Source organism: Rhinopithecus roxellana, chromosome 1 (genome assembly GCF_007565055.1).
Source record: "Rhinopithecus roxellana isolate Shanxi Qingling chromosome 1, ASM756505v1, whole genome shotgun sequence".
In the NCBI taxonomy this organism is placed as follows: Eukaryota; Metazoa; Chordata; class Mammalia; order Primates; family Cercopithecidae; genus Rhinopithecus; species Rhinopithecus roxellana.
The window spans coordinates 23,105,330-23,120,000 of record NC_044549.1 but is presented as its reverse complement, the minus strand read 5'-3'; the positions used below and the strand labels follow the sequence as shown (position 1 = coordinate 23,120,000).

At 36.2% G+C, this 14,671-nt stretch overlaps 1 protein-coding gene across 2 annotated transcripts in view; it reads right to left on the bottom strand.

Annotated features, from left to right (window-relative positions):
• Nucleotides 1-455: 455 nt before the first annotated feature.
• ZPLD1 (zona pellucida like domain containing 1) overlaps nucleotides 456-14,671 on the bottom strand; it is a 60,995-nt gene continuing 46,779 nt past the window's right edge. For both annotated transcript variants that reach the window (XM_030929385.1, XM_030929391.1), the window contains exons 8-11: nucleotides 11,241-11,412; nucleotides 9,877-9,985; nucleotides 3,332-3,361; nucleotides 456-2,913 (exon numbers count right to left, since the gene is read on the bottom strand). In XM_030929385.1, the coding sequence (XP_030785245.1) occupies nucleotides 2,738-2,913; nucleotides 3,332-3,361; nucleotides 9,877-9,985; nucleotides 11,241-11,412 (487 nt within the window). In that variant the 3' untranslated portion in view covers nucleotides 456-2,737. The remainder of the gene's footprint in view (nucleotides 2,914-3,331; nucleotides 3,362-9,876; nucleotides 9,986-11,240; nucleotides 11,413-14,671) is intronic.

Below are 14,671 nucleotides of genomic sequence, written 5' to 3'. Positions count from 1 at the left end.
TCTTTCCAGTTTTTTTTTTTTTCTGTCCCTACCAAAGTTTTTAAAATTGTAAGTTCCATTTTAGTTAAAGCTCAAGCTCAAAGAAAAATGTACTTCCTTACCTTTAGCTGATATTGAGAATGTGTCTCCCTACACAGGGCTCAGTATTGAGAGGGCAGACTTCATCTACCTACAGAGACCACTGACCTTCCCTGTTGCATTAGGCAGCTTATTTTAGACTAAATCTTTCTCAATACAGATGCTCCTCAATTTCCAATGGCGTTATGTCTCAAAAAACTCATCATAAATAAAAAAAAAAATCACAGGTCAACAATGCATTTAATGCCCTGATAAGCCCATCTTAAAGTCAAAAATTGTAAATGTAACCATCATAAGTTGGAGACCCTCTGTTTTTGTGAAAGTAGGAATAGGATGTCGAGAGCAGGAAGGAGGGGGAAAAAAAAAACAGGTCAATATTTTAAACAATTATTTTATTAAACGATCATCTTTTACATGTCATCAGACCTTACCCCTGAAGTGCAAAAAAACAGTTTGAGGTATTAAAACTGAAGAAATGTTTGCACATATTTTGTAAGGTTTTTCACACTATAATAACTGTAAAATTCAGTATAACTAAATACTCCACATAATTGCAGATTTATAAGAACAAAGTTGTAAAAAACAGGCTTGGTTTATCTCATTATAACTCTGATTCTTCCTTTTATGATGAAAGGGTGGCAAAAAATAATATGGTACTTAAATTGTTTCCCAAATGATATGTATCCATTATTCGATTCTATAAAATGGAGTATAGAATTGAAAAGGCCAACAGCTGAAACAGCGGCCGTTCCAAAAGCATAAAAATCAAATTGACAAAACAGCTTAAATGATATAATGTCCTATTCACAGAACTTAATCCTAGAATCAATGGCAATTCACTTAAAGTATCTGAAATAGATTTACCAGCATATTTCAATACCATCCATGTACACATAGGGTAACATTAGTAGTATGGTCAGTTAATCATGTTAACACAGATAAAGTTCAGAACAGTCGCTTCAAAGTTATTTTGAAGTAACACAGGGAAGAGTAGACTGGCTTTTTACGTGATTTAAATTTCTGTGTGTGTGAAGAGATTATCCAGAGACTTTCCAGATCCCACTTCCCTTGGTGTCTACACCTTGAAATAAAAAGTTGATGCAATTATATAGCTAATTATTGCAATATAAACACTTTCTCCTGAAATATTCAAGCAAATTGGAGAAAAAGTGTTTTTCAGCTTGAGGATTGATTTAATTATTAACTCACATTGTAGACATCTCATTTGAAGCAACCTAATAATGCTTGATGATTCACATGCAGTATAGTAAATTAAGTCCCAACTAATGGGTCACCAATGTTGAATAGAAATTAGCGATTACAGCAATTTCTTATAGTTAACATGGCACTTCTAGTAACTTCACATGCTGGGTTTTGGTTGGCTATTAAACTGTTTTATTTGTTCAGCACATAGGTAGCTTAAACAAAGAGAACATTGATTTTTTTTGTAAGAACATGGCTGCTTAAAACTTACTTTTTTGCAAAACTGATAAAGGATCAGATGCTTCTTGCAGTTTTCTTAATATTTATTAGAGGAAAATATTGTTTATTCATGGCAATTATGAAACCTACAAGAAGGTACCTTAAAAAGAAACCCTCTCCTGATTAATTGTATTGCCTGGCACCAAAAATATGGGGGGAAAGAATATCTTTTAATGTAGATTTCAACAATGTTCTGCAAACGACACTTAACCTAAGTTTCCTTTTTGTTTTAGGAAAAACGGAATCTAACTGATTCAAAACCCTTCTAGGAACAGTATGTTTATGAGCTGATGATAACGTTCTCTTTTCACAGCTACGGCTTGTTTTCACATGTAATGATTCCTGAATTAAAAATAATCTTTGCATAGTTACCTCACTGCTGGAAGCACAGCTGCAACAGCAGTTGAACTGTTGACCTGGGAGGAGAGTTAACATGTGCTGGTGTTCTCACGTGAACCAGAAGAAAACCAATCACAGCCATTCCTATTCTAACAAATAATGATCTAGGGACACTTAGTACTAGGACACTTGGAAGCTAACAACTATTTTCACTATCTTCTATACGAAAGGATGCCCCAGGTTAAGAGATATGTCCCAAGAGTTTCTTTTAAAATGAGTATTGTCAGACATGGAAATCAGCCAAAAACACAGGAGGTCATAGAATGAGTAGTTAAATCTCAGGTATCCAAATTGGCCAGTCCAATTAAAACACATCCTGAAGCGAGGAATATCTGGATTAAAACAAAAAGCAACATTTATTCTAGGACCACATGTGCAGATCTAAATGCCGCTGCAGTGGGCTTTAATGCTTAAGGGGGAAATGCAACACATTTCATTTTTTGTCTACTCCAACCTTTTATCTTTTAACCAACAATCAAAAGCAAACTGACGTAAAATGAAATATTACTGATCCTGGAAGACGTAAGTCCTGAATATTTTTCACTTATTGTCAACGTATTCATTGGTGGCATAAAAATACGGCTGGCCACATACATCAGTGACATAGCAATATTATAAACTTCTTTCACTATCATTATGCTGACAAGCTACACTGTGAAATTTATCAGACCTACAAATATTGAATGTGGACTGACATGAAATTCAGATGGAACACTGACTGCAGTCACACGTAGTTTAGTCAGTGAAGCCTTCTCTGGAGAGCAGGCACCTGTTACAGTCAGTCAAAGACTGGGTTTCTTATGCCATTCAACACTAAACTGGTGGGTCCCTTCCTGTGCAGAACGGCCAGTGAGCACAGAAGAAGAGAAAAGCTCGTAACTCCCAGAATGACCATTCCTGATATCAGTGCACTGGTGATGGCGTTCAGCTGGAAGGGAGGCACACTTGGAGAACCTGCAAATAATGAAACACACCCAGTTGTAAAGGCCCCATATAATATTTATCTCACCTTAACCCAATTTTACCTGCAAAACGTCTTTCATCAGCATCTCATAGAATAGCAGCATGGCTCTGAATTGTGTTACAATCTATTTGACTGTAATTCAACCCAATACCAAAGGATTGTATGGTTTAGAGGCTGCCCATGGTCCTCCAAAACCAAAAATACCAAAAAGCTATCAAATGCTATAAAAATTGACCAATAGATCACATATGAGTTTGAAAACCCTCAGTGAACTGTTATCTAAAATGTACCAAACTTGGAAAACTCAAGCTCATTACACTGAGATGATTACAGCTTTGTAACTGATCACCAAAAATGTAAAAAAAAGAAAAAAAAAAAAAAAACAGCAAAATATGTTAATTATCTTACCAAGTTGTGAATTGTTGGTTGGAGTCTCATCTGAGGGGAAAAAACAGGAGAAGAGAATTGACATCATCTCTCCAAATATTTACTTTTGTTTATTCTGATCAATAATTACTTTGTACCTACATTTTTACATATATCTCCTCTTACTGCCACCCATAATCTCCTTGAGTAAGGCAAAAATGAAAGTCCTCCTAAACCATTCTGCTTTTCCACGCCCTGTTTCATATGTCCTGGATTTCATCATCTTTCTATTCCCCAAGCCCACATCCTGCACCTGTCCTGGGTACACAAATGTAATCGAAAAACATCTATACTATGCTGTTTTCTTGCCTGCCAACTTTGTTTCATCATTAGCTCTCCAGTCAGGTTAGTGGGGGCAGTAATTGTTAACAGCTATTACATTTTTTATGGTCCTATAACCTGCTATTTGTTATTCTGTTATACAGAATATTCATTATTTAGTGCCACTCTATTTTAAGTATTGCCAATTTGTCCAACATAATCTGCAAACACATCACTTTAAGTTCCAAGAAGATAAATTTACACTTAATAACTATATGAAAGGAAAACATGACTCCTGAGCTTGAGTTGTAGTTTTATTTGCATCTGTTAAGTAAAAGATTGAAGCTGTTGATTTTTGACTTTTCCCTGCCAAACACAATAATAGATGTGAAAAACATATTACCTGATTTCCCAATTTGTATTGTCCAATTTGTCATCGTGTTGCTATTAACCCTTGAGCTTGTATGAGCTCATATTTCATATTTGAAATAACAATAATTTCATATTTGTGTTTTAATATTTGTGTTTGTTATTTGAACCATATAATGTGTGCAATTGACTGTTTATTTCTGGAATATAAATATTATTACAATCAATATGTGTATAAAACTACATAGTTCATAAACTGTTGTTTCATACATTATCACACTTCATTCTCACAGAAGCCATATGGTTTGGATATTATTGCTACCCCCATTTTACAGATAAAGAAATTTCCATCTGTCACAGCCTTTATGACAGAGTAAACATATGCTTAAAACAAAGCTCAGTTTCAGAGTCCTTTTCCTAAAATACTATAAACTGGCCAAGTATGAAAAATATTTCTGGTGATGAAGATGAATATCTCAAGCTATGAAACTCTAGGATTAGTATTTAAAACAAGTAAGGGGAGAACCTGGTGAGATATTTATAAAATATCTGACACCATTTTTTCTTCAGACACATGAATCTTGGCAGAAACGATGCTGTCTGATCCTGAAGTACAATGCTCAAAATTAATACGGCACTCATTCATAGGACTCTTTTGAATGGTGCAATGCATCGCTATAGGACAAAAAGAAAAATAACACACATTTTTTATTATACAACATTCAGAAAAATCCTAACCTCTAACCAATACTACTTTATAACAACACTTGCTTCTCATGGAAACAGGTGGGATGAATGGACTATGATCAATTCTTCCAAAATATCCATGTGCTCTTTTCCCAAGATGAGCTGCCTCACTGGAACACAGGGGGAGAATATATAATGGTACAAAATGTCTTTTTGAAAGCTATTGTCTTTTTTTAGAAATCACACTTAATTGCTTTAAAATATTTCAACTAAAAAATAGAAAGTTCCTTTCTAATAAGTGTTCCAAATAGGACAAAAGTGCTATGACTAGATGCCCTCTCTGCTATTTTCTGCCTCCTAAGGTTAACAGAAGTCAGACTGTCCCCCTCACTCCCCATATTACCACCAACACTTTTATAGAAGCAATATTTCAGGTGTCATTAATGAGGACTTGGCTGTGGACAAAACCTCCCCGTGTGGGGAAAAGACACACTCTTTTCCAAATGAGACTGGAACGACAAAATCCAGGTTCCAGAACTCTGAGAAAATGAAAGCATACTACCTTTGGCAGGTGGTTGAAATCAAAACCTGTGATATTCTAATACTATTTGGAATTGTATTTGATAGTGGATAAAGGTGGAGAGAATTGCTTTATCTAGTTGCTATTTCTGGTAGCCTCCAATTTTTGTATCATTGCAAACAAAGCAAACAAACAAAAAATCAAAGCACTGTAAAGCCTTGAAAGGGAAGGTAGACATTTTTTCAGGAGGCTTTTATCGCACCACAGCTTGTTTTATCCTCGAACCCACTTGGTCTTGACATGTACATATATGCTAAAAGAAACACCTGAAGCCTTCTGGAATTAGAACTGATTGGAATACCAAACTTTTGGGGCTCTCCAAGAGTATATTTATCTATTTGAAATCCTATAGGAGGAAGGTGATAGCAGCAATGCCACAGTCATTTGAAAGCCAGAAGTGGCAGATAAATTGTCATTCTCTGCTTTCTCATGTAAGTAGTTGAAATAATAATAATAATAATAATAATAAGACCACCAAAGACATATACAGAATAATTTTTTTTCTCTTAGCACTAGAAAACTATTTTTAAAAAAAATTTTAATAACCTATGTAGTAAAATGGACCACACATTTCAAGTTAATAAGCGCCAACCTTTTTACTTTTCACAGTGTTATGCTCGTTAATAGTCTGTTTCTACCACTGAACTCTAAGATCTCCGAGGACAAAGTCTGTGGCCTGTTCTCTGTTGTACTCCCAGTTCCTAGAAGAGTGCCCGTCCTATGAAGGGACTAAACAAGCATGCTCAAGTGAATTATTAACTACTCACAAAACTCAACAATTCTGATTGAACAAGAATATGGCTTGGGTTTCTCCAAAGGAATTTAATTAAACAAAACATTTAGGTATTATTTTCTGGTGTTGGTGCCTTTAGATTTCCAGAATTGCACCCTTTGATAAGCACTCCCCTACCCAAGCACCTTTAGCATTTTGAAGTTTTAAATAAGAACACTTCAGGAAATTTTTCTTGAGGGGTGGCATTATGAGGGTGTGAAGATTTTCCTAAGTCAAGTAACAAAACTATTAACAATGTTGGGTAAAAAAATATCCAGAATGGATTTGATTTCATTAAAAAGCAAAACAAAACAGGAGTTCTGAGGTTTCACAACTTACTGAACTTGACCTAAGCTATATGTCTAGGGAAAAGGAGTGGTTCAATGAGCAAACAGAGCAAAACTTCCAAGAATCAGAGAGCTTTGAAGAAAGCAAATCAAGCCTGAAATTGGACTTGTCTATATAAAATTGGCCACAGGACCTGAAGAGATAAATTCTAGCTGACCTAAGATAAAAATAAAGTGAAACTAAGGAAAAAAGGTAGTTCTGGTCATGAAGCTGAACATGAAGTTTACATAGGATTTGCATGTGGATGCATAGGGCTTGAGTTCTGAGTTCTGTGTTCATGTGGAATTTTTAAAAATATACTTTTTCATAGGTATCATAGTATTACAATGTAAACATCTTTATATATGTTCCTCTAAGCAGTGAGACCACCATGATGACTAAAGAAGACCATGCCAAAATTTATCAAAATTATTTAAAAATAATTCCAGAGAGAATGAGAGAGGATTCAAGGGAACCCTGAAAGTGTGAGTGTGCTCCTCTGGGGGCTCTGCCGGTGGAGAAACCGGAGGTGATCCCGAGACAACTCTAGCATGTTGGGCAATAAGTGACATTCTTGAGGTAGAAACTGGTTGAAACTTGGAAAGAAATCCAGGCATGACATCAGAGGCATTGATAGCTCTTTGTGGCAACTGGACATGGGATGGATGAAACCTATAAACCTGGAGAACTGTTTACTTATGTTAGAATTAGAGACTTCTACTTATTTATCTTTGTTGGGATTTTGGGGATCTTATAATTTTTTTTGAATTTTAAAAATTATTTTACAATAATGATATGGTTTGTGTACCCACCCAAATCTCATCTTGAATTATAGCTCCCATAATACCCACATGTCATGGAAGGTAATTGAATCATGGGGTCGGTTTTTCCCATGCTATTCTCATGAGAGTGAGTAAGTCTTACGAGATCTCACAGTTTTATAAAGGGCAATTCCTCTGCACATGCCCTCTTGCCTGCCACCATGTAAGACATGCCTTTGCTCTTCCTTTGCCTTCTGCCATGATTGTGAGGCCTCCCCACCCACGTGGAACTGTGACGCCATTAAATCTCTTTTTCTTTATAAATTACGCAGTCTCAGGTGTTTCTTTATTAGCAACATTAGAACGGATGAATACAGCTAACAAATTATTTAAAAACCGTAATACTTAGTTCCACGTAGGCAAGAAGGAAGTAAGATGGTAATTAAGGAGGAAAAGCCGTCTACCTAAGATGAACAGAAGAAATGTCACTTTTAAATTTCTTTTCTTATAGCAAACTGACTCTAGATATGCTCCATGGAAATAAAAATCTCTTTTATTGTGCCTACCCAAAAGCAATCCTAATTATTGGCAGCAAGAACTGAGTTTCCATTCAATGTAATTCTATGAGCCACTTCTGAAAGCTAGATAGAGATCAAAAATGGGACTTTCACAAGCCACAAACCAGTCTTTTATTTTATTTTATTTTATTTTATTTTATTTTATTGTTGAGACAGAGTCTCACTCTGTTGGCCAGGTTGGAATGCAGTGGCACGATCTTGGCTCACTGCAACCTCTGCCTCCCTGGCTCAAGCAGTTCTCCTGCCTCAGCCTCCCAAGAAGCTGTGATTACAGGCGTGTGCCACCACACCCGGCTAATTTCTGTATTTTTAGTAGAGATGGCAATTCACCATGTTGCCAGGCTGGTCTCGAACTCCTGACCTCAGGTAATCCGCCCGCCTCGGCCTCCCAAAGTGCTGGGATTTCAGGCATGAGCCATTGTGGGCCAACCCAGTCATTTTTAAACCAGTCAAAGCACATACCAAAAATCTTCAGGGAGTATGGGCTAAGTTTGAAATTTCATATTTAATGTATCTCTACATTATTGAAAGGGCCTATTGGTTTGTTTTTAAATAATGTTAGGTCTATACAAGCACAGGGAGGAAAGTAATTAAAGCAATTGTCTGAATGTTTTGGGCCAAAACCACTTTTTACTGATTTGCCTATTTCAAGCAAAACTTTCTTTTGACCGTGGGATGGGCAGCATGGAGAAAAGGTACCGAAAATGTAACAGAAACGCAGTAACAGCCTTAAGGCTAATATAAAATGGAGAAAATATTATTAGCATATAATCCAAATCAGAATTATTCTCTTTTTTGGGAGAAAATTTAGAACGACAGAGTTAGAAAAAAAAATCTTAAAACTTTTATTTTAAAATGAAAAAAACATTTTAAAACTTTTTAAACTTTTTAAAAACTTTTACTTTAAAAATGAAGAAACATCTGCCCAGAGAAATGAAATAAAGCCTCTACTCACATGGCATGTTAGAACAAAAGCTAAATCTAGAACCTGTTTTTCTAGCTTTAGTTTCAGAGCTTTTCATGCCACATCTCTGTTTTATCCAACGGACTCCGGAAGCCTCTGGGTTCACACTGACTTAAACCTACAAAATCTACATCCATTTACAGTGTGTGTGTGTGTGTGTGTGTGTGTGTGTGTGTGTGTGTGTAGGTACATGTATGCACATATATTTGTATACCTGAGAATATGTTTATAAAGAGTTATAAAGAGTTGTGTCCATTAGATCATATAAATTCATGAGCACAAATGAATGCAGTAGATGAGAGTATGTAATATGCACAATTCTGAAAGGAAACAAATGGTACTCAAACTGGGCCATATACGGAGTGTTTAATAGGCTATTTATAAAGACATAGAAAATTCACGAGAGAGAGGAGAGTTAAGGGATGAGGAGAGTTAAGGGACAAGGAGAGGGTTTTCATAGTAGTCACAGGGAGAGAATTGTCTGGGAGGAGCCCTGTGGACTCCACTGCTGCTTACAGCACCACCGATTAGTCAAGCCCAGCCAGAAACTAGAGGGCAAGGGAGCTAGAGGCTGCAGTCCACTCAGATTAGTAGTCATGGGCAACAGCAGGGCAAAGGAGGGTGAAGTGTATTCACAGGGTGATTACACACATCCAGCATGGGCCGGGCTCACGCCTATAATCCCAGCGTTTTGGGAGCCCAAGGTGGGCGGATCACGAAGTCAGGATTTCAAGACCAGCCTGAGTAATATGGTGAAACCCCATCTCTACTAAAAATACAAAAATTAGCCAGGTGTGGTGGCAGACACCTGTAATCTCAGCTACTCGGGAGGCTGAGGCAGGAGAATCTCTTGAACCTAGGAGGTGGAGGCTGCAGTGAGCCAAGATCACATCACTGCACCCCAGCCTGGACAACAGAGCGAGACTCTGTCTCAAAAAAAAAAAAAAAAAAACAGGTCCATCATGGCATACTCGTGTGTGTGTGTGTGTGTGTGTGTGTGTGTGTGTGTGTGTGTGTAAACAGGAAATGTAGTAAAGACAATATTGCCCTTTGTGTGAAAGCTGAGTAAACAGGAAAACTACTGTGAAATTAAAGTTGCTTAGCAGTTTATCTTGTCTCACAGTTAATTAGTGCTGTTTAGGAACCACTTTGAGTTCTCGTTAGAAGCCAAGTAAGGAGGCATTTTGGAACCGTCTATTACTGCATACAGAAGGAGGAGCACACTTACCACTCCGAGTAATGATGGGACCAGCAGAGAGCACTGCACTGCCAGAAGAGCTCTGGGGGCTCCAAGTCGTCCTCCTCCCAGCATCTCTCCTTTCTCTGTGGCTGCAAATCTGAGGTGTTAATGAAAACAAATGAAATTCCACACCGGCACAGAATTGTTTCTTTATGGCCATTTGGAAAGCAGATTCTTTTGGAAGAGATACCACATGTTTAATTTTATTCATTTCCTTCTGTGCATTTATTTAATTACTTTGCATGTAACTACTACAGTGTTTCTTACCCTGGCTTGGGCCACATTTCTTATTTCCTCCCTCTGTAATTGGGCACTGCCTCATTAATTTACATAGCTCAATGGCTCTCTTGAAAAAGTGCTGTGTTTATCAAACTTTTCTACTTTTATTTCTCTCAAGCCTTTAATAAATCCTTCCTGGAAATGTTGGTCAGCATGGACTCAAGGTAATGTGGACTCTCCATTTACCCCTATCTGACATAGCTTATTAGCCCAAAGGGATCAATGAGTATGAAGAAATAGCTTCCCATTTATGCATGAATTGAACATAAATATAAACATATTAATGGCATTTCAAATTAAAAAGGGGCCTGCATTTTTCTCAGGTTAATAATGATGTGACCCTAGAGAGCCAGTCAGAATAGAATTTTTTAATTCACTACTAAATGGATCTTTATTTTAATGGTGACTGTATGCAATTCAGATGCACACCTTTCACTGCTTTTAACCTTCAATCTCAGTGATTTCCCGACCATCTGACCACAATCTACCTTTCCAGCACCAGCCCACTGTGCTCCCCGGGTTTTCCAATCATCTCTACTCTGCTCTACAACCCTCCTGAAGAATTAGAAGTTCTCTGATCACACTAATTTATGTGTCTGTGTCTTTGACCATCGTTTGGCCAGCAGTGTCTCTCACAGTCTTGATTTTGGTTCTTTGGGGTTCAGTCCTCTTCAAAGTAACAGCTGGAGTTCATCTCCACCAATCCTCTCAATCTCTCCTGATTTAACTCTCTTGCAATGGTGAATACTGCCTGTTACTACAACCCATATATTTGTCTGCCTTTGCACCATAAGATTTTTGTCTTGCTTTCTTCTGTGACTAGCTCATGATCGTAAAGGATAATCTAATTAAATTCAGAATTTGTGCATGCCTCATCTATGTATCCTCAGTGTAATGCTTGGCACAAAGTAGGATATTTAGCAGATCTTTACTAGACAAATGAATAAATCCGACTTCAAACTATTTTACCTAACACATATCCACTTCCCAAGCAGAAATTAGTTTCTGACATTTGATAAACTTTCAGCTTAGATCAATTCAACAACTTAGAATGAGGTTCCTTAAAAACATACCGGCATAAGGAAGGGGCAGTCATCTGCTCTACAGAGCTTGGTAACACAGTGCAAGAAGACAGTGGACATTTTCTGATTCTTGTGTTTCACAAATCGGAACACTTCAAATGAAAACCGACCCCGCTGGCTTCGGCCATTCTCAATGACGGTGGTCTGAGGATCCTTGTCACAGCTAAATTTCAGGGAACGTGAAAACAGGACATCACTGGAAAGTATCAACCTACTGAGACTTGTAAATTAATTTCTACCGTATTAAGGATCCATCATTACGTTAAGAGCTAACAGAACCATGCCATGTTACAGACATTTAATCATAGTATAAGCTAATTCAACAGATATGACAATAAAACCTGGATCATAAAATTTAAACAGATCAGTTTCTGATTGCAATAATAGCTAGAAGAATTATACTTTCATATAGTTCAAAAATCCAAACAATTTAAAATATATAGAAACCTGCCAGAAGCGATCTCACTTCTTTTTGTTCTCATTTATTTTCATTTATTTTCACATCATTCCCAGGGTATATGAAAATAGAAACAGAAGCAATGTATTCTTACTGTCCTCATTCCTTAAACAAGTGATAGCATACTGCCTACACTACGTTGTACCTCGCCTTTTAAAGATTTAGCAGTGTTAGAGATCTTTTCGTATTAACATTTAGAGAGCTTCCTCATTTTCTTCCACAGCTGTATAGTATTTCATCATGGACATGTTTCAGAGTTTATTTAATCAGTTTCCTATTTATGTACATGCATTGTTTTTAATCTTTTGCTTTTTAAAAATGAAGTAATAATGAATAGCCTTACAATATATCATGTTGAACATGTACAGGATTATCTACAGAATACATCCATATAATCATTTAATAGATATTGTCAAATTGCCCTATATAAATATTGTTCAATTTTGGACTTCACAAGCAATATATGAAAACAATGCTTACTTCTCCAGAGCTACATCAGCAAAATGTATGGATAAAACTTTTTATTATTCCCTATTTGAGAGTAAAAATAAACTATCACCCTATAATTTTAACTTATATTTTTCTTATAATTAGTTTGTATATCTTCACATACCTTATAGTCATTTGCATTTCTTTATCTAAAAGTGGTTTATGTCTTTTGACCAAATTCTGCTGTGTTGTTGGCCATTTTCTTTCTGATTCTTATGAGTTCTTTTATGTATTAAGAAGAGTGGCTACTGGTTGTTATATAAGTTGCAGATTGTTTTACTTTATTATTTGGCTTTGGACAGTGTGTGTGTGTGTGTGTGTGCGCGCGCACAGTTTTATTCTTATGTAGTTAAATTTTCAATATGTTATTTTGTGGCTTCTAGTATTTAGACTGAAAACAGTTTCCTTACTCCAAAGTTCTGAAGGTATTTCTCTTGTTTTATTCTACCACTTTTAAAGTTGTAGTTTTTACATTTAAATAATAATCTATTTAGGTTTTATTATGGTATATTAAGTGAAGTATAGGTCCAGTACTATCTTTTATCTTACTGTTATCCATGTCCAACACTGTTTTTAAAAATCTACTTATCTCACTGATTTGTGATTCCACACTCCATCTTATACTAAATTCCTATATGTTTGGGGATCCATTTCTCAGTTTATTGTTCTGTGACTTTTATTGTTCTGTGACTTTTGTCTATGTGTCTAGCCTTGCATAATATCACATTCCTTTAATAATTGTAGACATTTTATTGACTGTGATATCTAATAGAACAGTACTCTGCTCATTTCCATGTTGATTCCCCCCTTATCTTTTTGTATTTGTCATTTATCCCTTTTCTTCTTGATTTGATTAGCCTGTGATTCTCTATTAATGTATTTTTTCAAGGAACCTACTTTTTCTTAACTTCTTCCAAAAAAATTGGTTCATATTTTCATTTTTGATACAAGTCTTATTTATGGGTTTTGCAACTTCCAAGTGGTGAGGACTTCCTGGTTTTTGATATTGTTATGAATTGCTGTCTCTCTGTATATAGCTTATTGCTTATGTCATTTAGATTTTCTATATCCTTACTTCCTTACTTACTTGTTGGTCACCAGAAGTAAGTTTTCTAAGAGGTAAAATCTCTAATTTTTTATTGTATTTCTATGTCTTTTTATATTTCCCCTGGTTTCCACTTAATGAAATCTTCAATTTCATCCAGGGCATCAATTCATTATGTCAATGACAGATTTTTTTTTTTAATTTAGGAAAATGTTCCTGGATTATATTTTTAAACATGGTGTTCTATTCTTTTGACTTTTGGGGGGACAATTCTAATTATGCATATTATACATATATTGAATTCCCTTTCTCACCTTTTTATTTCTATCTTACTTATTCCTTTTTATTTTCCTTTATATTTGTTTATTTTTATTTGTATTCCTTATACTTATCTTCCATGTCCCACACTGTTTTTGCTGTGATCTGCACTCCTTTGAATGTCTTCTAATGGCGTGTCCCTTCCTCTCATACATTTTTTATATTTCCATTTATTTTCACTTATCCCAGTTTCCTTTTCACATTTCCATAGCCATGACTTTTACTGTCCTACCCTTACTTACCTAAGTTCTCATAATTCTATCTTCATAACCATGATGCTTTTTGCTTTTTAAAAATTAACGTTCGAATGTATATATTATATATTCCGTGGCAACATTTTTCTGGTGAGTTTATTCATCTTTAAAATTTCTTTTCTCCCATTTTCGATATTTTTCCTGTAGAATATTGGAATACTACAGGAAATACCTGCATCTGTTTATCATTCAAGTTTGAAAGAGTGGATTTCCCTAAACCTAAAACTTTTAGGACCCCTAAGACAATGCAGAATGGTAAATACCTTCCTCAAGGATTTCCCCAACTCAAGGGCTCCCTCCTCTGTTTTTCAATAACAATTTTCTTTGAATATAGCAGAACTGTGCAGCTGACTGAGCTTAAAAGATATTCACGGGTTCTACCATCAGCCCTGGGTTCCTGAGGTTTATTCACCAGCCTTGCCAGCAAGGCTAGAGCCCCTGCCTTCCCAGGTGATTCCTTCACCTTTAGAAGGTATACTTTTGCTGGCACTTTCTGAGATCTGCCACTTCTGAGGCTCTGAGCATTCTCTACTGTTTCATTCTTCAGATTCCCCAGCCTGGGGGATAGCAGTTTCCATTCAAAGTAGTGCCCTTTCCTTCTAGTTGTGTATTTCTCCTGCTGTTTCTGGGAGCTGACTCCCTTAGGACCCCTCAGCACCCACTTTTCTTCCCTGCCTTCCTTACCACCTCTTCTACACTGCTTTCTACACTATTTTCTCTTGATCTTAACTGTTTTCATCCACACTAACATTTCCTTTAGAATTTCTAGGTATTCTCTTCCTCCTAGATTCACAAAAAAAGGACATTTGGGAAATTTTTTTCTTTATACATTTCACTCTGAATGGTTTCCAACATGAAA